General features: G+C 41.0%; 2 protein-coding genes across 7 annotated transcripts in view; one reads left to right on the forward strand and one right to left on the reverse strand.

The window, feature by feature from the left end:
* Positions 1–4,878: 4,878 nt before the first annotated feature.
* Positions 4,879–26,690, reverse strand: RMND1 (required for meiotic nuclear division 1 homolog). Of its 5 annotated transcripts, none has more exons than XM_074580417.1 (13): positions 26,556–26,609; positions 24,231–24,306; positions 23,275–23,786; positions 18,786–18,894; positions 15,768–15,843; positions 15,359–15,398; positions 11,921–12,021; positions 10,565–10,671; positions 8,423–8,487; positions 7,463–7,539; positions 6,210–6,330; positions 5,342–5,458; positions 4,879–5,089 (listed from the first exon to the last, which is right to left on the reverse strand). In XM_074580417.1, exons 3-13 carry the CDS (start codon positions 23,770–23,772, stop codon positions 5,057–5,059), a joined length of 1,344 nt encoding a protein of 447 aa, XP_074436518.1. In that variant the 5' UTR covers positions 23,773–23,786; positions 24,231–24,306; positions 26,556–26,609; the 3' UTR covers positions 4,879–5,056. The 5 variants fall into 5 exon arrangements, 4 of the variants coding, with proteins under 4 accessions (XP_074436518.1, XP_074436517.1, XP_074436519.1 ...); XR_012586204.1 differs by lacking the exons at positions 24,231–24,306; positions 26,556–26,609 and adding exons at positions 5,855–6,029; positions 25,676–26,009 and having other exon boundaries at positions 4,925–5,089; XM_074580416.1 differs by lacking the exon at positions 24,231–24,306 and having other exon boundaries at positions 26,556–26,690.
* LOC141740909 (damage-control phosphatase ARMT1-like) overlaps positions 26,659–27,293 on the forward strand; it is a 62,049-nt gene continuing 61,414 nt past the window's right edge. Inside the window, exon 1 of one of the 2 annotated variants that reach the window (XM_074580412.1) lies at positions 26,659–26,833. In XM_074580412.1, the coding sequence (XP_074436513.1) occupies positions 26,784–26,833 (50 nt within the window). In that variant the 5' untranslated portion in view covers positions 26,659–26,783. Of the gene's footprint in view, positions 26,872–27,293 lie in introns of both variants that reach the window. The other variant, XM_074580411.1, reaches the window with a different exon arrangement.

Genomic DNA, 27,293 nt, shown 5'->3' on the forward strand with positions numbered 1-27,293 from the left:
TTTATCAACAGCTAGTGAGTAGCTGCAATTTAGACCAGGGGAAAAGTAATAATAATAATAGTAAAAAAAAATAAATCATTTGCTTGTACAATGTGTGTCATCTAAGGAAATGTTTTAACTCTATGTATAGAATTTTTCTTGCTAGGAGTCTCATCTGCATCAGGAATTGTTGGTGTGACTGAACTGACGCAGTTTCTGCAGCGTAGATTAGCCCTCGACTTTCTGGCTTTGCCTTAGTCCCACATTAGCCTGTTACGTGGGCCCTGCCCGCTTGTAACTGGGAAAGTTCAAACGTGACTATGCATTCTTGGCTGGAGTGACATTTTTAGTTGGAGCATGACTGTAAAGTTATAGTAATATATGTGCTTGCGTGTTTTTTTTTTCCTTGGAAGAAAGGATTCAAACTGCAACTGTAGTGAGTGCATTTTTAAAGCCTGTGCAGCTGAGGTATTCTGAGGAGAAAGATGCTCTAAGGGAAATAGCATTGATACTTTGTTCACGTTACTATGTAATATCATCTAAATGGTGGCTTTAAGCTCATGAGATACTTAATATAATGGTTTTGAACAAATAACAATTCGACAGCATTGACTCAAGCTTAGTTAGGAAAGTTAAAAAGTATATAGGGGGCGATAGTAATTAGCAGTTACCATCATTTAGTAGTCATATTTCACCAGTTTGGAAAATGTACTTATTGAGTGGCTGGAGCTTGAAGATGGACATCAACAGGGCAAAGCACTAACAGAGAGAAACGGTGATACTAGCCGTAGCTGTGATGCCTTCAACAACTCAAAGTAGAGGGAAAGAAAAAAATGCTTCTCTTTGTTTCAAGTTTGTTTAACAAAGTTTGTTTAAAGAATCAGAAATGGGGGTGGTTGTCACGCTATGCGTGCGAGGAGAGAGGATTTTTTTTGTTCTTTTTCCCCAGTGCGACTAGGTCTGTCTAAGTCTTACTCCGACAAAAAAGTTGGAGGACCCCAAATAGTTGGAATTGCTTAGTTTTCTGAGATTCAGGCAGCTGGGGTTTATGTGTAGTACTGAGTTACACAGGGGATGTCAAGAAATATGTCACTGGCAGGCACTTTGGGGATGGGAAGAAACAGGCTACCTCCTACAGCGTATAGCTACGGCAAAATAATTTTCTAAGGTTAACAAAGATCTTTGCTTTCCTGCTGACTGTAAAGAATTGCAGTCTCTTAAAAATCCTTTTCTCAGCTGGGGCTATATACATTTCAGGACACTCTTCCCCCCTCCTAGATAGTTAAGACAGATAGTTAAGCTTTTTTCCCCCCAAGACAACATGTGTTTTGGGCAGTGGTTATGGTTTTTAAACCCCATGCATATCACTTGCTGTATCTGAGTACCTCAGACTCTGCATTTCTTTTTGGTAGTTGTCACGCTAGTATCATAAACCAGTTTGTAGACAAGGATAATGAGACTCTTGGCAGATGTTAAATTCTGTCCGGTGAAGGAAGGTGGTACGTCACAGATCAGGAGCTACCAGCCTGTAGGCTTTCCTTGCACATTATCTTGATGGTCTAGGAAAGTGCCTGAGAAAAGTAAACTGGCAAACTCAGTAAACCAGTGCCTCTTGCAATTTCAAAATTGGCCTACACATGAAGGATCCATAGAGTGGAAAAGGTTCACCACAACCATCATCACTACGGAGGACATACAGCTGTGTCTTGTCGTAATGTCTGGTACAGTCCTGTACAAGGCAACTTTGTTACTTAGCTATGGGCAAATAACTCATTTAGTGGGCACAAAGTATCTGTCTTGTTTTCCCCTTTGGAAACTTTGAGCTGAAGTTTGTTTGGTTCTTAGGGCTCCGGTAGGATGGGGAAGGAGAGAGACTCTTTCTTACATGTTTTAGTGTTCTTGTATTTTTGTTTCAGGCAGGTGCTTAAAGTCGGCGAGAACATCATTCTTCTCATCCAAGCTGGTATGTGCTGGCTGGACTGAATATACCTTTTTTTTTTTTTTTTTCAGAGAGAATATATGAGTTTTTCACAGGGAGATGTCACGTACATGCAGTTGCTCATCCCACCAGCTGGGCTGATGTGCTGAGCCGTGCGATTGAGAACAGGGACCGACTCTGCAGCCACTGTAGCTGTTACCCCACAAAAATAGTAGTGGAAGTCAGGAGTGCCTACTCCCAGCATTCTTTGCTGTTTTACAAATAGCTAGTCTTAGAACAACTTTGTAGCAGATCTGCCAAAGAAAATCATCTGTAAATTGTCCTTTACCTCATCTGATGGAAAAAAGCACAGATAGAAGCAGTCTGCGCAGCTGGGATCCTTATAAAGGATGGTCTAACAAGGTTCCACATGAACAGAATTTTGCCTTAACAAACAGTCTTAATTTTGTTAAAAAGGTTAAAATTTTAGAGTTCTAGGTATACTAGGAGTCTTCGGTTTTCTTTGTATAGTCTGTATTAATTGCTATTGCATCTTTGTTTTTTTTTCCCCTAGGTGACCCTTACTGGTTAGAACAGACCCATTTTGGTGAGAGCTCAAACTGTGCAAACTGTGTAGTGAAGGTGGTTCTTTTCAGTTACGCGATGAAGGCGTGTGGTGGACGAGGCAGACAAAAGACAAGGTTCTCGCAGCTCAGGCAGTTTTGGGCTGCTTCTGGAACTGGAGTCTCGTCTTGTCTCTGCCATAGAACTTCTTCCCGGTGAGGCCATGCATATACTTGCACAGGGTCCCCACAAGATTTCCTAAGTTTCCCTGAGTTTCCTAAGTGCTGTCTGGTCACAGGAGCGCTCTGCTCTCTGAGTATATTGTGCTGTGAAAGCTCAAGTTAGGTTCTTGATGCGCTCAACTTCTCAGCTTGGTCTTGGTTCTCTATGTGTAATATCGTGAGAATATTCTCACTTTGCAAGAAGTTTTACGGTTAGTTGTTAGAGCAAAAACCCCTCAAACTGTGACACAGCTGCCACTGGGTACATTGTGAAAAAGATGGATACAAAATCTTAATGTACAGTTGAGGCTTAACTGCAGCTGCAAAACTGTGAACAGCCACTCAACACAGTAAATGGGGTTGGGGGCTTGGTGGGAAGAGAGACTGCGATTTTATGGCTACGATTTAATGTGCTGATATAAACCGATTTAAGGTTTCAGAAGTAACCGTGCTTCTCTTGTTCTGAGGTGTTTGACTTGGTAACTCTTAAATACAGTCCCAAGACACAACATCTGAGGTAATCAAGCCTAGACACTTTATGCTTTTAAAGAGCATCTAAGGTCCTCAAATGACTTCGTTAAAGCCACTTTTCCTGATAGATGCAGTTGGCCTGCAAATCTATGTTCTAGCAATTTAGCTGAAATACTGAAAAACATTCAATGTGAGATGAATGGGAACTTATGTTCTTGAGCGTAAGTATTATACTCAAATGGGGGGGAAAAAAAGCCTATTTGTCTAAGGGGTGAAAAATGTTTGCTAGAAAAATTACAATTAAAATATAACCTAATTCTCTGTTACTGGAATGAAATGGTGCTTGGCAAGTTTTTCTACTGCATAAAGGATCTAATGTCCTGTTTCTATAATAACGCTGTATAAACCAGGAGATGAGTGATGAGGAGCTGCTCCGCAGTGTAGTACTCCAAGACTTTTCCACCAAGCTGTTCAGTTGACTGAGTCACTTCCCTGAGTGGGGGTGATGGTTCAGACCTCAGCAGGTCAGAGCTGTAGCAGCCACATTGTTCCAGAACCAAGGCCTCCGGGTATGACCTGTTCCGAGGAGACAGCCTACTCTGAAGAGGAGCTGCTGCTTCTCAAGAGGCTCCCGTGGCACTGGTAACGTAACTTACGGCAAAAGGATGCTTTTCCTAGCTCCTTCCCTGTGAATGTGTTTGATGTATTCAAGAGGAGTCTACTATCACATCCAGAAATACTGCTTTCAGGTGCAGAGACAATAGTAAGCTACTGCAAACATAATCGCACTTCTAGCCTGAATTTAGTCATGGCTCATTTGTGATGCTTCAGGAGGTTTTAACAAAATTCTTCGATTATGTTCCTGAAGCAATATACTAGACTAACCTGATTTTGCAAAAGGTGATAAAATAGCAATTGTGTAGTAGCTCCTGAAAACACGTTTAGAAAGAGAAGCTGCTGGGGAAAAAATTCCCTTACCCTCTCCTAAGAGTGGTGGAGATAGCAATCTACACTCCTCTAGCCTAGGAGTAGACTGAAAACAAACAAAAACCTTTTACCCTAGAGGATAATTAAGATATCTTACCCTATGCTAATTCACTCCTTGTAACTTGTACTGGTAAGAATCAGGTAATAGGATAAGACAGACAGTCTAGTAATAGAGAAATTTTGTGAACCTTACTTTAGTTTCTCATTCTGCTATAGCTTCCTCTGACAGATAAAGTTCAGCTAGTTCCCCTTTCATATAAATATCTTCTAAATAAATGTGTTCCCATACAAGTATGTAAATACCTTTTTGTGATGGGGTAGAACATAATATTAAATATATCTGCCAGGTATATTAAAATCCTGCCAGGTAACTTAAGGAGAAGAAATAGCAGTGCAGTTTCCAAGCTTGGGACAAGCGTCATGGCTATCCAACAAGGAGCTGGGGAAAATGAGGGAAAACATCATCAGTCAGAAATGCACAAAGTAGCAGAGTACTCAGCATCTTTTTAACTGTCAAGGGGACAAGGTAGTAGGGTCCTTCACTGAATTTATACAGTCAGCACAGAAGGGGTCCATCCTTCCGTCCTTGCTTATGAAGGAGACAAAGCTAAATCTCTCCCTGGATCAGTTCTGCATGCATCCAGGACTACTTCCCCTACAAATACGTTATTAATATCTCAGCTTTATACTAGCACAGCCATAGATAAAGAATTCTTTAGCATCACCAATACAACAGTTGGGAATAATGTTCACGGACCGATTTTTTTTTTTTAATTTTATTTAAGTAGAATATGTACATAATTACCAAGAGACACAATTAGACTATTTTCCAGAAGCATATGATAGACAGGAATTTTCTGGGCCATACGGTCTTTATGGTTTTGTCTGTTTTCTTTTTCCTCAGTTTCTTCTGTCATCAGAAAACTACCCTTGCAAGTTCAAACAGAACCTGTGGAATAGTAAACACATTGATACGAATTTTTATTTGATTTAATAATCCTTAAAACAGCTTACACTGTAAATGAGATAATCCGAAAAATTAACTATAGCTGTAATTCAGAAGTTACTTTGAAAAGAACTGAAGACCAAGCCTCTTGTACAGTACATTTACATTAATAATCTTGATTCTGAAATTATGAAGTATATAAATTTCACTTGTTATTACACTTTCAGTGTGATAGTGGAAAAAAACCCCACCAACCTCTATGGTGATGAGTATTACTATCATCCACTCGAGGCGCAGAGCGTGCTTTTCATTCAGGTGATTTCTCATTAGGTCTGTCAGCTCCATGCAGTGCTGAAGTTTCTCATTCATTACCTGCAAGAGATTCCAAATACACGGGAAATCTGGATTCCGTAAGTGGAATGAGATCACTAATGCAATCCACAGAAGGGCTCACTGAACAGAACTAGAAAGGTGTTACCCCTTTGCTATGAAAGAATAGAACATAAAGTCCTGTAAGGCAACATGCACAAGCAACAGCAGTCTCAATATAAAGGAGTCTGTTATTTCAATAACAGGAGTTTAGATGTGCATCTGCAGGTATTAAACTGCTTCTGGGTGATATCTACTCATGAAAACAGCCATAAGCATAAGACACAGCTTATCTGAACACCTGAAACGTAACTAAGGTTGCTATACCAGAAGAGGTAGTTTTTGTGCTTCTTACTCTGATTCAGCAGTAAGCATTATGTTGCCCTTCAATGAACTGACCTGAATGACCATGTCAGTAAGAAGACTGCTCCGCATCTCATTTTTTTTAACTTGTTTTCTTGCACACATTTCAGAACAAGAATTAAATCTCCTCTTCTTATAACTATTTAAAGCCTAATTTAGTGGCTTGGGAAATAGGCAATCCATTCATGTGAGGCAGGGTTGGTAACCTAAGCTGGGTAAAAGATGCAAGTGCGTTATGAACACGTGGAAAAGGGGATAGTGTACAGGATCCTATTGTTCTTTATTCAGTTTCTACAGTTAAAACAGACATTCATGGAGCAGTCTGTAACCCTGCTGAGCCAAAGACAGCTGATCTGAGTGTGGAAAATTTTCGTAAGAATAAGACGCCTACCTTAACTCTGCGATTAATGTTGAGAAACTGGCAAGTCTTGTCATAAAGCTCTTCCAGTTTTTCTCTATCCCAGTAGAAGTCCGGTGTTATTAGCAGGTCTGAACTCAGATTTATACGGTGTCTAAAAAGAATGGGTACTACAGTAGTTCAAAGTTCCTTTTGGTGATTATAGGACCAAATATTTACATAGCAGTTAAAAGAAAAAAGAAATTTTTCCTGTAAAAAGTATAATATGAAAAGAATCTAATTTCATAATAAAAATACAATTGTAGCAATTGTTTAAAATTGGTCCCATCTCCTGAAACTTTTCTGAGAACACTGTACTGTATAAGTTTTGAGCATAAATGACTTTTGCCTTACGGCAGAACTGCCTCCTGAACTTGTCACCTTCCTTAACTTTTGATAACTGCAGTGAAGTCCTTGACTATTCTAGTAGCTTGCTGAAGCTGAAGTAGTACCTGAATTAAAAGTTACTGGGGAGCTCCTTAACAGCTTGTTTATCTCCCAGTACCACATGCTGGCTACATGGACATAAGCGCAGGCTACTGTCTCAACATTATAAAGCCAAGAGCTGAAGTCTCCCACCCTTAACCTACTCCTCACATACATCTTTGGGCAATTAGAACATTGTTCATCACTGCACAGTTCTCCAAGTAGGGATATAAAATCCAATGTTTAAAATAGGAATTGTTTTTTTAATTTACCTCTTTCCTTCCTCAGTTTTTTTTGTAAAAGAGCACGTAATGCTCTGTATTCCCAACGGTCAAGTTTCACTTGAGAGGGGAACCCCCCCCCCCAATTAAATTCTTACAGTGTAGCAGTGGTTTCTGAGTAAGTCAAGGGAAGAATGGAACTCGCAGAAAAGTCTTACTAACTCTAGACTGTAGTTAACAGTTCCACCTACCCCTGTGCTTCCTCCTGGTATCCTTTGCATACTCTAGTATCTACTATAATTAGTCGTTATGAGACATATGTTGCTGGACCCAGGGAGGGAAAAGGGTGTGGAATTTGACCATTTGCAATATGCTGCTTAATGCCTGTCTGTAGTTGAGCTGCCACAGTGTGAGTGGTGAGACAGTGGATCCTCTGACTAACATAACAGCACACACAGTCTCCAGCCAAAGGAAGGCTGATGGAATTCCCCCCCACCCTGCTCCGCTATGTTTAGTGCATATTCTGGTCTTTGTATCATGCACAACTTAAAAATGAAGTTCTGTGTAATACAATGTTTTGGGTGTAACCAAAAAAGTTACCTTAATGCAAAGAGTTCTCCAATTTTCTGCATTACATCTGCATGGGACAGTTTCACCTTCCTTCGTGACTTCAGTATCTGCAAAGTAACAAGTTTTTCACTGCTTCATCAAGTAGCATGTACCAGAAGTTAAGTAATCTGGAGTTTTACAGTGTGAAATACATATGAGTTAAAATCTGAATGCATAACGTACTTATAAACATTTGAGTTTTGTTTGCTTAGTGCCTTGTTTATCTAGCTTTGTCAGAGTATCACCATGCAACTGTTCAGCTACGTTTTTCAATGAATCACTGAGTCGTCTAAGTATTTAGACAAAATCCTGGAGCATTTCTATGAATGATTTCCTGAACAAGAGATCATTTGGTTTTTCTTCCAACTATTGTTAAGTCATGACAGTGTTCTTTTACCTAGCCACAACTTAGCCTTTTTATAGACTTTTTCTTTACAACAATGCATTACCATTTATTTCCTTCATGAAAAAACAATAAAAACTATGTTTTCTCTTTTGAACCCTACGCATCTCATTTTTATATGCGACCTCATATGGGCTTTGTACTTTAATTAAGTCTCATGAAAAACTGTGGTTTAAGTAATTCACTCAACGTCTTCATTATATTCAAGTTAAAGCATGCTACTTTCAGCCCAAGCTGCCACACACTGCGTTTGGCCCGGTTTTTAAATGCTGCTTGTCCTGTTATGCATACACATTCAACAGTGGCAGGTGACAGCGGCGCAACACGGGAAACATTATTCCAATGGAGAACCCCACTCCCAACCCTTTAAACACTGATGATTTCTTGTCCCACCACTTTGCAGGTGTTCTGAGTGTCTCTACATTGATGGCTTTACCACCAAATGTGTTAAGCATTCAGTTGCTTTTTCCATATCCTCAGCTGTGTCTAGGCTGATCCTTTGCAAAGCAGAGGAGAAAAGGAAGGGAGAGGTACAAACAAGACCTCACCTCAGGAATTGACTGGATAGATTCCACGAAGTTATCCAATAACGATTCCCAAATAGCCAGCTTTACTGCAACACAGAGTCAACAAAGCAGAACACTGTGAGAGGTAAATATGCTTTCAAATAATCATAACTTTAAATCTGCCAACACGCTGCTTCAAGACACATACAAACATTATTTGCAGCAAGTTACCATTAGTATTCTACAATCAATGTTCATACATCTACGGACAAATCTGGGTTGGGCACTGACACAGCTCTACATGCAGAACCACCCCGAGTTCAGCTCTCTTCTCCCAGGGATCAGTTCAGATCCTGCAGAGTTTTTGCTTCAGCTCAGAGGTAGTGTGTTTAAGTGCTCTACTGTATGTACGAAGCCTTTGCAAACTACACTCCAAGAAGGCTGGAGAAAATGAGCTGTGTGGAGTCAGGCTGACTTCATGTGGTGCCACTCAAGCGTCTCCACTGCATTTCTAGTGTCCTGCAAAATTCTTGTTCTTCATTTGTCCAGTACTTGATGCAGGATGCTCAAACCACAGCGAGTTAGCTGTGTAGAACCACCCCCGTACTTGTTGAAGCTAACGTCAAACTTACACAACCTTCTTATTTTGTTTTTATGTGACTGTACTGTTCACTGAAGATATAACTTCTCTTCTATGGACACTGTTCAGCACAGGCAATGGCTGCACGAATTCTACTATGCCTCAGCTTGAGTCTGGGAAGATGTTTCTACAGGAAGAACAGGCTTTTGTTCTTTAGTCCGCAGATTCCCAGACAAGAATGATTTAGCAACAGATCAAAAACCAACCCCGTTCACTCAAAAAAGTTAATTAGGGAAGATTTTATTGTCAAAATTAACTCTTTCGTGTTATTTTTTTAATATTTTTTATATTATATATTTTATATTTTTATATAAATTAACTGATAGCATCATCTAGTCAGGACACTGATTCTAAATCCAATGCCAAGCATTTTTCACAGTCATCTTTTGAATAGAGAGGCCTAATCCAAGTCACTGACTTAAATGACATTTAATTTAGCCCTTGAAAAAAAGCCAATAGGCATTTCAGCTATCACCAATTATTTGACAGAGGTTGGCTTCTGCTGTGTCATAAATGTGACTTGGACTGTACTTGCATCCTTTATTTTTATTGAACATTATTGAACTGTTTTCCTTTATGATGTGCATGTCTCACACTAATATAAATTGGTACCAATTATCTCCTGAGAATAAATCGCTTGCTCCATTATATGTGGCAGTACTCTTCCATGCAGTGGCTCTATGAATATGAAAACTATAGAGAACAAAATATTTTTTTTTATCAATAGCTCTTCTTTCAACAGTTAAGAACCATTTAGTTATGCTGTACTCCTTGATCAAATGGTGCATCACTTCAGGCGTTCTGTTTCTTGATGTCCCTTCTGTTTAAAGGTGTGCTTCCCCAAATACTACAGGAATCCTGTAATTTACCCTAAAAGCAGTAGGGCTAGACAGACCAAATTTCCTTTAAAGGTCTTTTCGAGGACGGTCTTACTGCTGCTCGCTTCTACTCCCACTTCCTACCTCATTCAAGGTCTGAAGCAGCGGAGAGGTGTATTTCCTCACACAGCAGCACCACTGCTGAGCCTGACTTCTTCCCACTGCCTCCTGCTGTTCTCCTGCCATGGCTAATAAGCTTGGAAAACACTATCTGTGACTCCAGTCCACACCTTTGATACCAGTACACCTCACCACCTGGGAATCACTGCTCTACATTACTTCTTTAGCTGGCACCTGACTTTTTCTGTTAGAGGAAATGATGTCAGGATGAATTACCTCAGATTACTGACAGGTTTCTAATACTGGACTCTACACTTGTTGCTGCCCTAAAATAGTTCTCAAGGGTGGGGAACAGGATGCTCGGTAGAATGTGTACCTTTTGCAAACTGTCTCTTACAGTGCATTGTTCATCTTTAAGACGATTTACATTGAATGGGGTAATTACAATTTACAGAAAATGAAGTAAAAGCTTCGAAAACAAATCCTCCCACTGAAGCACAATCAATCTTTACACAGTTTGCCTTTATCACTGTACAGCTCCCACTTATAATGACATTTCACAAAGTCTGTAGCACAGACTGACAATTACAAAAAATATTAACTTACCAGAAAGACAAAGGGCATTTGAAAAAGCAAATTTCTGCAGAACGACTTCATCACTGTCCAGCTCAGAATTTAACAAGATTTCTCCTTTATGAAGCTTTGACTGGCCTCTGTAAAACAGGATTGAAGCATTTTCACTGACTAAGCCACCAGCGAAGGAACATTTGAAGAACAATCAACGATGCAAGAAAGGCTGGCTGTTTATTTATAGAAAGCATGCCATATCTATATGGATATAATCCCCATCCTTCCATTTTACTTACACTCAGCCTGACAATAACTAAAACAATTGACTGAAAATTAGTTTCTCAGTTTAAGACTAGTATTATGACCAAGTTTTCTAGGTTTAAATGAAACTGCAGCAAGCCTATGGTGGTAACTACAGCATTACTTATATACACACAGATAATTCAGAGTGCAGGAGAGAGGCCAGCATCCTGCTTACTCTTCCTCCTGTATTATGTTTCTGTTTTCCTTTTCTTCTGCCACTTTTATCAACATCACTCCCTCCCTGCTAAGATGTTACTTTCCCTGAAACCTCTGTTGCATAGGGGGCCAGGAACAAGGAAAAGGGGGCATGAGAGTCATTCAACTTATCATGTCAATCTCGCTCTGCAACTTGCATAAATACAACGGAATATGTGAGGAAGCATAAGTTACACAACTGGACAGTACATGCAGTTTTCAAATGGCCAGGAAAAAACAAAAGCCTGTCCTCTCATCAGATTACCTTAAATTAGCTCAACCTCATTAGCTCAGCTCCTAGTGTGATAGTGTCCTGTCTACGAGTTGGTTTTCGGTGCTGTTGGAAAATTACAGATAATTTTTGTAACTGTTCACATTGAGAAATATTTATGTAGAGATTATTTGCTCCCCATGATGAAAAAACATTATTTAACAAGGCAAGACAACTTGACAAGTTTCTCATTCCACAGTATTCAAGTTGTAACTTTCCTAGGAAGTATGTGCAGAATTACATCTTTGTATATGAATCTAGATGGCACTAAGGAAAGCTTATGCAGAAAATCCTCTTTAAAATCAGATTTGTCTCAATGCATATTTACTTTTTTCTATGAGGTACATAGTTTCTGTTTGGGATTGCTGAAGAACATGTTCAGCTGTGTGGGCACGGAGCTTCGTAATTCACAAAATCTAGTGCATAACCAAGTCACAAAGGCCATTACTTGCAAGTTTAGCAGCTCAGCAAAATTTGTCAATTTAGATTTACTCTTTTCTCCTTTCCTCATTGTACTCATTTGAGAAAGAGTAAGGAAAAGTGTATTTTTACTAGCTGCTTTTGCTTGAATTTATTTTAGATGTCTATCAGCTTTTATATCAAGGGTGCCTGAAGATACTTACTCTCCTATTCTATAGTTCATCTCTTCATTCTCCCAATGGACTAGTGCAACTTCGTATGGCTGAATTTCATGCTGCTCCAGCACTCGCATTATATTCTTCATCTAAGAAAAAGACAATTGCACACACAGGAACAGTTACCATGGAGTATACTATCACTCCACAAAGATTTCACATATAATAGGTTGATAAATACAACTTTCATGCTGAAGTTATTTAAATAACAACGAATAGGTGTGCCAAGTACAGATGTGATTAACAACAGTTTACTTCTGAAGCTATCTGTCGCTGTGTGGAAGAATTTGTAGCTATGAACAACTGCAAGGAATCTGAAGGCTAAAATGTCATTTAATGTCTGCATATATGAAACAGGGTAAAGATTAACCACAGCAGCAGTAAAGACAACGCAGACGTATTCAGTATTATAACAACGAGCTGTACAAGATTTTTGGGGATGTCTGAGTGTGGAAATGAATCTTTAGGATAAGTACATCAGGTGACTGTTTCTGCCAAAATTACTGGTTTGCTGCTAAAATCAATAGTTTCGTTTCAGCTAGCAGAGGTTGGGTTATATTACAGAAATCCTTTACCACTACAGAAATCTGTAAAAATGGTTTCAGCTGCCACATTCAACCCTGTAAACAGTTAAACATGCAATTTTACTTGCAGAAGGGATCTCATTGTCATTTTATACTCAAGCACACTAAAACATGATGCAGGAAGAAAGAGCCCTTTTCTCTCACAAAACTTTCTCCTCTGATACCTGATTTAGGATCCCTCATCCTTGTTCCTTTCCATGTGCTACAAGGCTCCCCTCATAAAAATCATTCTGCAATTAGAACAAATTCTGAAGTAAAAAAAGCACTCACCTACAGGGTTTTGAAAGGCATTTAGCTACACAGCAGCCAATAAAAAAAATCCAAACACACCACAATACACTTTTGATGCCTAAATTCTTTAGAGATGATGAATCTTCTACTACGTCATACTTAAAACACACTCTTCAAAATAATAGATAATAGTTAATCTTTCAGTGCAAAACTGTATGCTAGTAAATTGTTCATGAAGCATATTCTACAGGTTACACACTCAAAAAAAAATCTGTTGGATCACCTGCAAGAGGGATTTTCTTTGCAGTGCTGGCTTTCTTCATTACTTTCAAGAATTTTGGGTGATACTATTTTTGTAGGACACAATAACATTTTTCACTAAAAAAACCCAACCCTACAGCTGCAACTCTTGTTTCATAATCCTGAATTTAATATTAGCATGACTAGTACCTGCCATATATTCCAAATCTTGTGGTATACGAAGGATATGAAAAATTATTTTCACTTTTTAAGCAAGGCAGTGTCAGCTGTTAGGTCAGTCAGCCCGGCCAACCAGCTATGCTGTGTCCAGGGGCAGTTCAGCAATGCAAACCCCACTAAAACAATGCCAGAGTTAATAGCCAATCCATAATGTAGCATGCCAGACTTCAAAAGCGTGTTCACTTGGATCCAAGTCCTCCAGCTGGCTTTGTGAAGTCATTACTAATACAGTAATAATTATGCTGTTAATAGACTAACAGTCCCTTCCAGAACTACAACCAGCTTAGGCTTCCCAGGGCCAGTACAGTGCAAGATTTAACAAAGCTTTACAGACCGTAACCGATTCTGTGAAATTCATGCGTCTTGTAAGATGCATACTTCCAAAGCTCTTCCATTGCTCTGGATAATGAGAAATTGTACTTGAGTCATAGCTTTTTTATCTATTCAGAGGAATACAAAGGCTTCCACTGACTGATGTGAGTTTCATCAAGGCCCAGCCTAATTTTATAGAAGGCACTACCTGTGACACGGTACATTTCGTAAGATATGTTCTGGATTCACTAAATGCAAATTCTTGCTATTACAGGCAATCACGTCACACAATTTCCCTTTTAAAAAAAAAAAAAAAAAAAAAAGAGATGACACTCCACCTCAAAGCTAGCTTTGCTTTTTGCCCTTGCTATTTTTGGTGGGGAAGCTGTTGCACAACCTTCCTACGCAGCTATTTGAAAAGGGTATTTTACATTTTAAATTCCTACTCATGATCAGTCTGTAGTTATTACTTCTTCTGTTAAGTGTCCGTTAGTATAAAATAGTTTTTCTTCTCCTAATAGTCATTCAGGAGTACTTTTAAAAATCATTCACAGTGATTCTCTACGTTCTGTTTTACTGAATTACTTTCAATTTCTGTTCTACAGACCAGTTTGAGTTTGTTTGCTTTTTTTTTTGTTCGGTTGGTTTTTTTGTTTCATTTCATTAAAACAGGTGCATAAAAACACATCCTCTATTTAAGCAAGTTGTTTGGAAGTTAAAATTTTGACTCTGATTTCAGTAAGCAGAAAGAGGCAGTTTTCCTCTCCTTTTATAAATAAAGCTAGCAAGGGACCAACTAAAGTAACTAGTGCTGACAAGAAAAACGTGGTATCAAATTTTCAAAGGTACTTAAGCATGTACAACAAATGAGATTTTTCAGAGTACTCCAGTGGGCAGAGGTGCCCAAATCGTAAAAATCAAGATGAGTTAGTCGGCTAGTCTTTGGCAATACCTGTGAATCAGTAGCGTAGTTACAGCCATAGCATCCTAAGTGTGCTACAGGCAAGGTTTGAAGGGAGAACTAGTATCTTTTTGTAGGCCAGCTGATATACTGAAACCCCCCAAAACAGACAGGAAATCAGGAACATTTCAGGTCTGAAACAGAAAAAGCGAACTTGAATCCAGAAATTGTTCACGTCTGGAAACGATTGCTCTGTATTTTCATTTACTTTAATGAAAATCCTCCTGTGAACTTCTGTGCATCTCAGTATCATCTATTTAATACACCATTTAATTTCACATAATCTACCTGTACACAGATAAGCTCAATACTTTTTCTCTTTGCATCTAGAATCCAGTTTTATTTAACCATTTAAGCAATACGTTAAAAAAATTAAAATAACTATAAATATATTCATAAAAATAAATATGCCTGTGGCATACCCTTCTTGGGCAGCAAAAAGCACCAAATTATCATAAGGGATATGTCATTTCAGTATCAACATATACTAACAATGAAAACTTTCAAAAAACCATTCACAGGTTGATTTTTCTGATCTACTTCTTCAGGACACAGAGCTGCCAAGAATTTTCTGTTTGTCAATCTCACTAGATTAATGCTTCAGAAAATGTTATCCACTTGGTACGTTACACACGTATTTGCTAATTTTGGGCAACAAGTCAAGTTTCAAAGGTGATATATCAGCAAGCCACACACTTGGGGGCAGCAGCAGGCGAGCACCTGCACTCATTAAGGGACGAATCAGTCCTTTTCCTTCATGGAGAGATCCAAGCTCCCAAAGCCCAAGTAGGCTGAGCTTTGTGGGACTGACAAAACATCCACTTATAACATTTTAACAAACAGTTTTACTTTACTTACACTTTTCTCTTCCACATTCCAAAACACAACAGCCCCTTCCCTGTGAATTCAAGGAAAAACTGAGGTGTAATCATACCATTTTAGATGTTTTTCAATGCAATACTCACTGTATGGTGGCAATTTTTGTCACTGTGACTCAAGAAATTTAATACTATCTTCACAAAAACTATGTAATAGTTGCTTTTTAATCATAGCTTAATGAAAAAAAAACACAAGAAGTTATTTTTTAACCATTTAAATAATTCTGATTTTTTTTCTAAAATCATTCTGATTGGACAGTTATTCCTTGAGTTTCATGAGGTAATACGATGCAATGATCTAACAAGTTGCAACACTTCTTTCACACCATTGTTATTATTTTATTAATAACATTATTTTATTAATGTTTTGGGCATGATTTATAGCTCACCTGAAGAAAAAAATCATGCCAGGATCATCTTCTTTTGCAGATTTCTCAGTACCAATCACCAAAACATTTGCAGCATCTAGTTTGAAACAATTGAAAAAATCAAACAATTAGTCAAACTTCTAAACATGACGGCTATAAGCATATAATTCCAGGTTAACAGTTACATGCAAACATGTCAGTCAGTCCCTTATTTTATTTGCCTGATGGAAATGCTTGCCAGGAAACAACTACAATATCAAACTACACCGCTTCTCTGAAGTGTCACACTCCATAGACGGACTGAGCCACTATGCTGAACTTCACTGGTATCTTTAGTTAGTGAAATATAACAGCTTTGAAGAACAAAAGACTTAAGGGAAAACCGATGCAGGGCACAGTAAATAACCAGCAACAGAATGCAGAAGTGGACACGCAATGCGAGTGAACTATGGAAGCTGCCCACAGAGAAATTACCATTGAAATCTACCTGCCCAGAAGATCTTTCTCTTTTCTGTATAGTAAGGGACTCTTCTGCACTCAAATTGTGCTGACTTTGTTTTGACAGTCAGAAACTTGAAAAAGCATATCCCCAAGACAGGAGTGGGTACATCTGCACTCTCCTTTGGATCAGAAGCGTGCTTTCGAAACAAATCTTCCAGACACCCTCATTTACCACACTTCTGATGTGCATTGGAAAACAGTGTCAGAGTACACAAACTGGATTTTTTTTTTTTGCATTAAATTAAACTGAAAGAGGAGCTCCAAAAACGCACCTACGGTACTCCAACTGCTAACGGGCATTTGTACAAAGGACCAAACTTGAGCTAGTGTAGGAGAATGCCCCAAAACTTACAAAATGTAGACACCGGGTTCTCAAAACAGAGTTTGTTTTTTTTTCCTTACAGGTCCGCCCCACTGTACTACTAACGTAGACAAAGTTTTAAGTTCTGATGTGGTTTTGACCAAAAAAAGATTACTTTCCAGCATGACTAATTTTGTTGCAGAACTAGTGGAAATTGGATGAGCAAAAACCCCTACCTCTATTATAAAGTGAGACTCTGCAAAAAGGAATTTGCAGGGCCTAACACCTAAGCCTTAAAAAGTTCAACCCCTTTGCAGAAAGATCACAAGTCAAGTGACAAGGCATCAAATTCAGCCTGTGAACGAATTCCACTCTCTGCTTTCCTGCTCATGCCATAGAGGCCAGGTACACCAAGGCAGCAGAAAGAGATGACTAAGTATCAGATAAACTTTTGCTAATACCTGAATTGAGACCACACAGCTGGTCTGTATGAACTCTTTTAAGACTTTTCTTTCACTTGCTATTCCAGTTCAGAAACACATGCTTTGATGAATCACTAGAGCAAGTTTTGGGTGTGAAGTTTGAGTTCACCATGGAAGAAACATTTGTCTGCATTTTCCATTTGCTTTTTCAAATATCACCCTTCTCTTTATTCATCCACTCCAGCCAAAACATACGCAACTGAAAAGAATTTGCTCCATTGTAAGTAGAACTACAGGATCTGCCTCTAAAATGTTTTTAAAGAGATCAAAAACAAGAATAATGCTTAGGAAGAACACTACAAACCAACAAATCCACAGAGTAACTGCTGATTTAGATTTCTACGTGCTAGTATTTTTCGATTTTCCAAGATTCCATGTTTGAGTTCGTAACCAACCACTGCTACATGCACAAGCCAACCACCACAACACATCTGCTGGCACAATCCAACATCCTTTCATCACTGCTTCCTCCAAACTTTTGATAAACAGAGTATCTATTGTGAGGAGTCAAAAACACACCATAAAGAAATGAAAGAACTGACAAAACCCACGCTCCCAGGGTAAAATACCAGCAACATCTGCCTTATGGTAATTCAGTCATGCTGGAGACTGTACAAAGTTTCTATCCCAAAGTTGTGAAACCAGTGTTGGTTTTAATACAAAGAAACAACAAAGGAACATGAAGCTTATACTCTACAGGACCGTGTCTATCCACGTTCATCTTTCTGAGCAAGATGATCATTAGTAAATCTTGTGTTTGAGAGAGACCCACTGGAGCATTACTGCATTTGGATTATGAAGTTTTTGCGAGGCAACCAGATATTTGATAACCTCCACTGAAATGCCCATAAACACTATCTGTCATTGTCTTAGCTTCATATAATCTGTTCATTCAAAGGGGAAAGAAAAAAAAAAAAAAAAAAAAAAAAAAAGGCATTCTTTGCCAACGTATGAAAATCACAGCTGTTCTAGGGCATAAGGTTCCCTAAGCTATAAAAAGCTCCATTTGTTTTTCTCTCGTAGTATACTTCAGCTATTTCCAAGCCACACTTTCCCAGGTCATCAGAGACACTTTGTATGGAAACCAGGACCAATTATTTTGCTGAAGCCTAGTTAAGTGTAGCATTCAAGAATTGCTAAGATATATTTTGCCCAATTAAAAAAAAAAAGTATAAACTGCACTCTCTTTACTAGAACTAAGCATTTATGTATATATCTTTTTAATTTCACTTAGTCAGCAAGATTCTCTCTTACATGCCTCCTCTCTGACCCTCAGTGATTTACATTAATAGAAATGTGTGTATGGAAAGAAGATGCAACACAAATAACAAACCTGTTTGGACAGCTGAAGCACTACGGTGCTTCACATTACTGAAAGATTAATTAAAATAAAGAAAAGTTTCAGAATTTTTTCAGTTAGTGAACTTCTATTGGGATTATTTGTATCAGAAAATTTCCAAATTTATTTTTTCCTGCATGTATCTAATTTTTCAATACTTCTAGTGTTATTGTAATTGTGGGGAAATTTATCATAGGGTAACAGTAAGTGCTGGTTATACTGCTATTCTGAAAGGTTTAGTTGTGGTTTTTTTAGGCAAATGGAATTTTTTAGCAAAGCAATATTTTTATAGGCAGTATTATATATTCCAGAGTATTACCAGAATAAGAATACACGAAGTTATAAGAATTATGTACCTCACCCATATTTCATTTCCCAAGGTATAACATTGCTTTTAATATGTTTCAAAAATCTACCTCTAGGCAAACTTGTTATTTCAACATATCCATGTGAAGTCAGGTCATGACACAGATTACCAAGATGATATTCATCTGCTGTTGCAAAGGCTGTGCACTGCATCAGATTCTGTGCCAAAGGAATAAAGATTTCAGTTAGGGCAAGGCTGAAGCAAGATGTTCATAAGACAATCGTTTGCCTCAAATTTATCATGAGTGTGACATTTTTCATTTATTCACTCTATCCTACAATATCATTGCTGTGCTGCCAACCTGGTGTACAAATACTATCGAGATTACTTGCTCCCTGTTAAGTGGGAAAGCAAATCACAGACTGAGATGAAATCAGGGGACATGAGTAAGTCACACCAAAAAACTTTGTGATAGAGCAACAAAGTGAACCCTTCTTCCCTGAATGCCGATCAAATGCTTTAACAGTAGAGCTACACTTGCTACTGCTCTCCCACCCTACAGTTTATGACATACTTGGTTGACCATTGAAATCAAAAGCAAGACACCCCTAATAGCAGCTTTAACATTCATATTTTAAAGATAAATGGAGTTCAACAATCCCAGCCTGCTTGTCAAGCAGAAGTTCCAACACTAAACATCATGTTTTTCCAAGCAGAAAGCTCACTGCCCAGGTAAGCTCCAGGGTGTGAGCCAGCACAGCACCGCAGCACAGAAAGTCTCAGATCTTCTGGGACAGTTGTAGGTGCTGCAGATCTAGTGTCCCCCCTTGAGCTGAATCTTGCACTGACAACATAGTCCTGACTGACACCACAGTCAAACAGTCTACAACAGTCAGAATTTGTCTCAATATCCCACAATCATACATAACTAAAATGCCATATTGAAACAAATGACTGGAAAAGTGATACTGAGTTGCAATGAAACTGACTCATGCATGGCAAAGAAATCAAAAACTCATCTGTGTAAAGATTTTCTTCATTAAACAAACAAGTCACAATAAACTGATCTACAAATTCTACTACTCATTTTAAGTGGATTTCTTTGTTCTGATACCATGTATGTCCCACGATAATGTTTTTCAGTACAATGTAGTGGAAGATATCCAAAAAGTGATGTGTCTCATTATGGATCAGTCACTTCCCAGCTTTTTGTAACTAATACAAATGGGGATGTAACTAACAACAAACGAACAAAAGAACTGTGCTCATCTGCAAGCATTTATACCCACAATACATTTCAACTTAAAATCCAAATTATATTCTTGCAACACTCATACACCATCAAACAGCAAGGCTTAAAAAGGTGTTCTACTCCTTGGGGGGCTCGTTACCAGCCACCAGAATCACGGCCACACATTTAAACCTTCTTTTTTTATGTTAAAATTCTGTTATCACTTCCAAAGCTATGCTTACACATCATCTTAAATCAGTGATCACTAACAGAAAGTAAACTTTAAAAGTAATTACAATATTGTAGACAACTACAAGCAATTTTGTAGGCATATTTCCACGACTGTGCTATGAGGCTGAGTTTAACAGTGGAAGAGAACTGTGTTTTCAGTTCCCTTGCTGCAGTACCTTTGAAAAGTTGCATTATCGCAATTTGATCTGTATAAATCCATTCTCAATCTCTAAACTGCAAATGCAAATTATGTACCTCAGGTTCTTCCAGAAAGCTCTGGTTATTAGAAGTACTCATGCTCTGCCATGAAACTCTTCTGTCAAGAGCTAAGGGGAGCAAACTTATCTTCTAGCTAGTATATAATCTGAAATTATCTTGCTCTATGCTTCCCATAGTTTATTACATGTGCCCTTGTTCATTTCAAGGTAGATACACCACAGGACAGATTTTCTGTCTTACTGCTGCAATTTTAGTTTCAACATGAACACTTTACATTTAGTTAGAACCAGAAGTTTGCTGCTTAGACTACATGCCTGAAACAGCATTTTGAATGCACACTAGTTTGTCCACAGGCTCTCTTGATGTCTAAACTCCCATGATAGCTGGTGAAGATATAGCCAACACGTCTGTACTCTAATGAGTGAGTCAGCTAATCCTAAAATAGATGTGTTAACTGGCCGGTCAAGATTAACGGCATGCTTTCTGCTACGTCATTTTCACTTGCAAACTTGAAAATAACAGACGACAAGATCTGTACTGATGCTAGAAAGAAACTCCAGATACTCAACACCTGGCTGAGGCTTCACTGAGATTCTATTCAGAGCACCACAACAGCTACCCTTAGGAGTAGCCATCCTAACTATCTTAACAACTCATTTTCCCTATCATCACACCCCCAACAACTGCACAGGCTCATGGAACCACAATTCTGCTTAGCCCACCCCTTCCACTTTAAGCATACAAAAATTTTTAAGAAAGGAAACCTGTGAGATGAACTCAAATCCCCACATCACCACAGGAATCAGTCTTTACCTTAAGCATAGTAAATACTATATACATCTTTACTTGATTTTCAAGCTTTTTCTAGACTACATGGCTAGAAATGCTATACATTAAAAATTAGCTCAGAGGCTTTTCATGCCATCAGACTTCACAAGATCAACTAAACTGAGTAGTGATGCTATTCACTGATGAACTAATTACAGCTGTTAACTGCTTTCAAGTAACTCCTCCATCTATCCTGAAAAACTGGTCTTACGACCCTTTTTATCACTGCTGGTGCTCAGCACTCTGCCTGTAAACAACATATGAAGACCAGCGCTGGGGAGGAGTGGGAAGGACCTCATTCACTGACTTTTCTGCAAAGAAAAGTGTCAACTGTCAGGCCCTTCCAGACAGAAACTACCAGAGATCGGAGGAGCCTGCCCCTAGGTTAACTGCCCTGGCAACAGGGCCTGCATTACTGGAGGGCTCTTCGGCTGCCTCCACACATGCACAGGAAAGTAGCACCAGCTTTTTCGTAACACCAGGATTTACAGAAAACCAACAGCACGCTGAAAAACCTCAAGGACTCATCTTGCAGAAATCAGCCACATCTTTAAGTTATTTCTCCATACCACATATCTATAAGGAAGTACACAAATAAGTAAAAAAAAATGCTTATTCCAAAATACTGCCGGCCTGCAGTAAAGGTGACAGCCTCTCCATACCCCTGTAGATGGGGCTGTGTATCTGACAAAACCACATGGGGTTTATTCCAAAATAGCAAATGTTTTTGTTAGGTCTGAGTTTATGTGATTTCTGGCACAGCATTTTGCCATGTGGAAGCTTGCTCGGAAAGTAAATTATTTCAGTATATCAGGCAATATTTTCTCCATTTCTTCACAATGAAAGAAAGTAAAAATAGCAGTGCATATTACTTGCATACATATATATGAAAATGTCAAACAAATAAACTGTTTGCTGCTATTTAAAAGCCTCGACAATCTAAAAAAAAAAAGTCACTCCAATTCACTCAACAACAAAAAGAAGCAACCTCTGAAAGTAACGTCACAGCATGAATAACAAGCTTGAAACATTACATGGTTTTTCAGAACTAATATTCTTCACTTTGTTTTTTCAAAGCAACAGGAAAATTCAAGTGGGAACTAAATTGTCTATAACGGAGTCTTTATGTTACATTAAAGCATACTCCTGCCCATCACACAAAATATGAAACAAGCTTAAATTACGAGAAGGCAAGCATGTTTCTGTGCTCACATTCAGTAAATCATGTAACAAGACACATTTTGCAATGTGGAAGCTATTTCTGAAAGCACAATACTTGTTTCAGTCTCATCTAGAGTACTATTTTATTAACAATACCCTGGAAGTCAGTTGTAGCTTGAGGAGAACAGTAACACTTCTGACACCAGGATTTTCCTCGGAGATCTTATATTCAAGTATGCTTAAGATCTGCCTTGGATAGTATCAAGGCTTGCACAGAACTATCTTAAGGAGAAACAGCCACAAGTATGCAGTGTTCCACTTAATCATTTCTCATTTTATTCAAAACAGTTTGCTGCTGCAGTTACTCTGTAGGCCGAGGAGCCTGGAGATCTACACATGGAATAATCTTCCTCAAGTAACACCGGCTACATCTGCACCTCCATTTCCCATCTGAAACTTAACCTGAATATAATCTTAATACGGTTTGCTTCCATCTTGATTTCTGTTTGAGTGAAGCCTTAAAACTGCGTAGAACTGGACAAGCAAGGATACCTAGGGAAAATTATTGTGAAAGCTAGACTTTGTTTCTCAATATTAATGTGATTTGAGAGCACTGGTTAAAATTATTTTTAATTGATTTCATCTTTCCGCTTTGATAACCACTTATCTTCCCTCCACTTTTGTTTCCACATCGCTAGTAAATTTCCATTTTATCTTCAAAATACCAGCCACACCAGTTTCTATCAAGCTTGTTTCTGTTTACAGAGTTCCAATCTCTCTGTGGCCACACTAGGGTTAATAATGAAATCCTCCTCACCAAACAAACATGTTAATTTCATTAAAATGTTAATCTAAACACAAACCTGAATCTAAATTAAATTGATGAAGTTCCCTTAATGTTATGCAGACTGTAAATTTTATACTTTACCTCCATGTCCGACAGTAGTGGCTGGTTAGTTCTGGATGGCTGCTTGGTCCTTGGTGCTTTTGGTGGCCTCTTAACTGGCTGGTTACTGTGTTTTGGAATAATTTTACCAGCTGATACAACCGAGTAAAATCTTGATGATACGTTCCAAAGCTTTTTAATATGCTCTGTATTGAGATTGTAGTTTTCCGTCACCGCCACACCAAAACGTTTCCAGGGTGGAAAAAAAACCTCCCCACTCTGATAATAAACATTTTTTCCCAAAGCCGATACATTTCCTTGGAATAACTGCCAATTCTTGACTTGCACACATTGACTTGTCAAACAAGGGGAAGCAGTCTTCAGAGCATACAAATTCCAAGATTTTGCTGTTCGTTGAGCTCTTCTGTCAACTTCATTATTCAGCTGTAATAGTGGACATCCATTTTTATTAAAGCTTTGGCATGTTGTTGTTAAAGCATGGAAAGATCTAGTCCGAAGGCGCAGAAGTTTCAGTCTCATTGCTTCCCTCAGAACTGTATTTAAAACAAACAAACAAATTCATCCATCAATGCTTTGGAAAGAAATAATATTATTTTCCCCTTATCTAAAAGGTGACCCATACTCCTTTTGCATGTGTTAGTACTCCTAAGCACATAAACACTGTTAGGATTAAACGGCTTTTTTTTTCAACACTATAGAAATACACTTAATTAAGATCAAAACACATTATTGAGCTGTGTGCTTGCAACACATGGTGGAAAAGTGAAATTGGTTGCTATGTCAATATGTAAGCAGGCATCTTTTCCCTCCGTTGCTCATTCTGTGTAGCAGTCTGCACTCTCAGTAACCCCACCGACAAAATTACTCAGGAGCAAGCATGCACCTTAAAGAAGACATCAGACTCTGAGAATCATTATTTTATACATAATAAAAACAACAATTAGATTATTACGTGCTTGTATGGGAATGTCACCTACAGAATATCCACACTGATCGGCATCAGCTCAAACTGCTGTACCACAAACAGCCAAGCATGGATCCAGCTCCGTTCATCTGTCATGAACGAAGTGAGAACCAAGTCAATCAGATTACCGTCTTGATCCTGTTAGTACATACCAGTGTGCAACAGGGACCACAAGGCCTGCTTGCAGATCTACTTGTGCCGATGGAAACATGACACAGTTCTTATTCTGTTATTTCAGACTAAGAGCAAGCTTATTATATTTATGCTACATTGTATGAGTTAATCCAATAAACTGCAGAAGTATTCACAGACTGAATACCTCAGTGGGTGTCTTTCACTTGCTGAAAAATCAGTGTCAAGTCCCCGCCCCCATCTGCTTTTATTAATGAAGACCATTTCCCTCATGACACAAAATCCATCTTCAGCAAATTAACCAAAAAAAAAAAAGTAATTCAGTTGTACAGATTGAAAGAACTGCCAATTTCAGAGTATTTTTCAAAAACTGTGTAAAGAAGGATCCTCGATACCACCCCACACATTTAACATAACAATCCAAATCAGCATTTTCTTGTGAAAACAAATCATTGTGGAATGACTGGAAAAAGCCTTTCATCCTGACGAAGATACCTAGATGCTAGCACAATACATGCATAACTTGAAAAAAAACCCAAACGAAACCTCACCCTGATATAACTTAATGGAAAGGGAGCACACTAATTCTGGTGAAAGAGGCATACAACTCCAGGGGGAAAAAAAAAAAAAAAGACATAAAACACCTTTAGAGTACCACAGAATAAGTAACTGATATTGGGTATAATTTTATATGCTCTTCACTTGTAGCTTTTTACCCAATTTGCAAACCTGTTATTTGCATACTTATCAGAATAAATCAATTATTATTTTCATTTTAAACTTGTACTGGATTTAAAAAGCAGCCCAGAAGAGTCTGCCCAGAACAAGGCACATTTGCCTTCTTAAAGGCTTGTCACCTCTGCATAATCAAGAGGGCTGAAAAACTCAGTAACTGCAACCCAAGGTGGCTGACAGCCAGGGCAAGGGCAGAAGTCTCTGGAAGCGTGGGCTGACAAGAGGAAGGAGACTCACAAATGCCAGGCAGATCCATACTTTCTTAGCCAACAAAAGCTCGTGTCGAATCACAGTGATCCCAGATGTGATTTTTCAACTGTACAAGCTTAGGGCAAGTTACAAGGAAGCAGTGACCGTATGGACTTCCACCCAGGAGCCTCGACGCTAGATGCCTGGCAGCAAAGGCACCTAGCCGGCGAGGGCGGAACTGAGCAATATTCTAAATAAACGGGATAAAGCGCTACCACCACAACAGCAGGCGCCATCTCCGGGCGGCAGGAACACATCCGCCCTTTATTCTCCAGCGCCTCCTTAACACAAGACACACTTTATTCACACCCGTTCTTCCAGCTACGGCCAGCCCAAGCTTACCGCGGCAGAGCGAGCGAAATGGGCGAATAAGCCGGGCCCACTCAGCCAGCGGCCAGGTCAGGCCTGCCCGGGCCCTCGGAGGCCTCAGCCTCCGCAGGCGGGGAGCACCTCCTCCGGTATGTGCGGGGCAAGTGGTGCAGCCCCGCTCCCATTGGCTGCCTGCCGTGACGGGCAGGAAACAGGCCTCCAGGCAGCCAATCGGGAGGCCAGAGAGACCCCGCCGGTGGCGGCGGCCCGCGCGCGCCTGACAGGCGCCCCTGGCGGGCGCAGGGAGCCACCACCGCCGGGCCCAGCGGCGGCGCGCGGGGGGTGGGGCGGGTGGCGCGCGCCCCCTCCCCCCGGTTCCGTTACACTGCGCCACCGGCGAGAAGCGCGCAGCCGGCGGGGCCGCGGGACCTGAATACGAGGGGGGACGGGGAGCGGCCCGGCCGCCTTCCGGCGGCAGCTCCGGCCGGGGCAGCCCGGGATGGGGTGGATGGGGGAGGAAGGGATGGGGCAAGAAATCAGACCCACCAACCCTCCCGCGGGCCGGGCTCCTTCTCACCCTCGAAACCGGCTCCCCTAGCCCGGCCTGCGGGGCCTTCCCACCAGCGGCAGGAGCAGAGCCGGCGGGGAGGGGGGGCCAGGGCCCACCTCCTCCCGCGGGCGCTGCAGCAGAGCAGGCCCGGCCCGCGGGCCTCCGTGCCGCCGTCCCCCCTCCGCTCCGGGGGGTGCCGGCAGGGACTCCACAGCCCCCTTCCCCCAACACAATCCCCCACGCAGCCCCGGGAGCCGCCAAGGGCCGCCCCGCGTCCTCCCCTCCCCGCGGGCCCGCCCGCCCGCCGTCGCCGCCGCCGCGGCGGGAGGGGCGAGGCGGTTGCCGCCGCGCGCCAGCACTGACCTGGGGGAGGGGGGGGGCGCGCCGCTCTCTCCGCCGCGCGAGCCGCCGGCCCCGCCCACCGCCCGCCGAGCTCCGCCAGGGCGCGCGGGCCGCCAGGCCCCGCCCGCCCGCTCGCTCGCGCGGCCGTCGCCGTGCTGCGCGGCGGGCGCGGCTGAGTCAGCAGTAACGTCCGGCCGCTCGGCCCCGCTTCCGGGGGGCGGCACCGCCGCCTAGCAGGGGCGGAGCAAGATGGCGGCGGTAGCGGCGCTACCCGTCTCCCTCTCGGGCAGGTTTAAGGGGTCCGTCACGGCCTGTCGCGCTCGTTACCGGCAGCGGGGTAGGGGGCAGGAGGGAGCTGAGGCACCGGCTGGTGACAGCCCAGCCGGGAGCGGCCGCTTTCGGGCGCCGGGGCCCTCGGTCGGGGCCTCCGGCTTAGCGGTAGGGGCCGGCTCTCGGCCTTCTCGTTGTCGGCGCGAGCAGCGCCAGCGTCGCGCCGTGGACGAGGCGGTGTCGCCGGGAGGCGGCGCTGTGGGCCCTGGGCTGCCGGCTCCGCGCTGCCGCCGCAGCCGCAGGGGCGGGCGCATCTCCGAGCCGGTGTCTACTGGCCTCGCCCCCGCTTACCGCTGCTGTTGTCCCGACCCGTTACTGACCGGCACGGGCCGTGGGAGGGTGTAGGCGGTGTGTCTGTATTCCCCAGGTTTCTTTGGGTTCTCCGTTGGGTTCGGAGTCCCTGAGACTGGGGCTCCGAGTGACGGGATG

This window comes from Larus michahellis, chromosome 3, assembly GCF_964199755.1.
Source record: "Larus michahellis chromosome 3, bLarMic1.1, whole genome shotgun sequence".
NCBI lineage: Eukaryota > Metazoa > Chordata > Aves > Charadriiformes > Laridae > Larus > Larus michahellis.

Excerpts from the sequence above, each read along its gene's own strand:
- RMND1 (XM_074580416.1), bottom strand. The coding sequence starts at position 23,772 with ATGAGACTGAAACTTCTGCGCCTTCGGACTAGATCTTTCCATGCTTTA. Across the intron at positions 15,399-15,767 it reads GGCATGATTTTTTTCTTCAG|GGAAGGGGCTGTTGTGTTTT; the intron begins GTGAGCTATAAA and ends TTGAATTCACAG. Across the intron at positions 8,488-10,564 it reads AAATGCCCTTTGTCTTTCTG|TAAAGCTGGCTATTTGGGAA; the intron begins GTAAGTTAATAT and ends TCTGTGTTGCAG.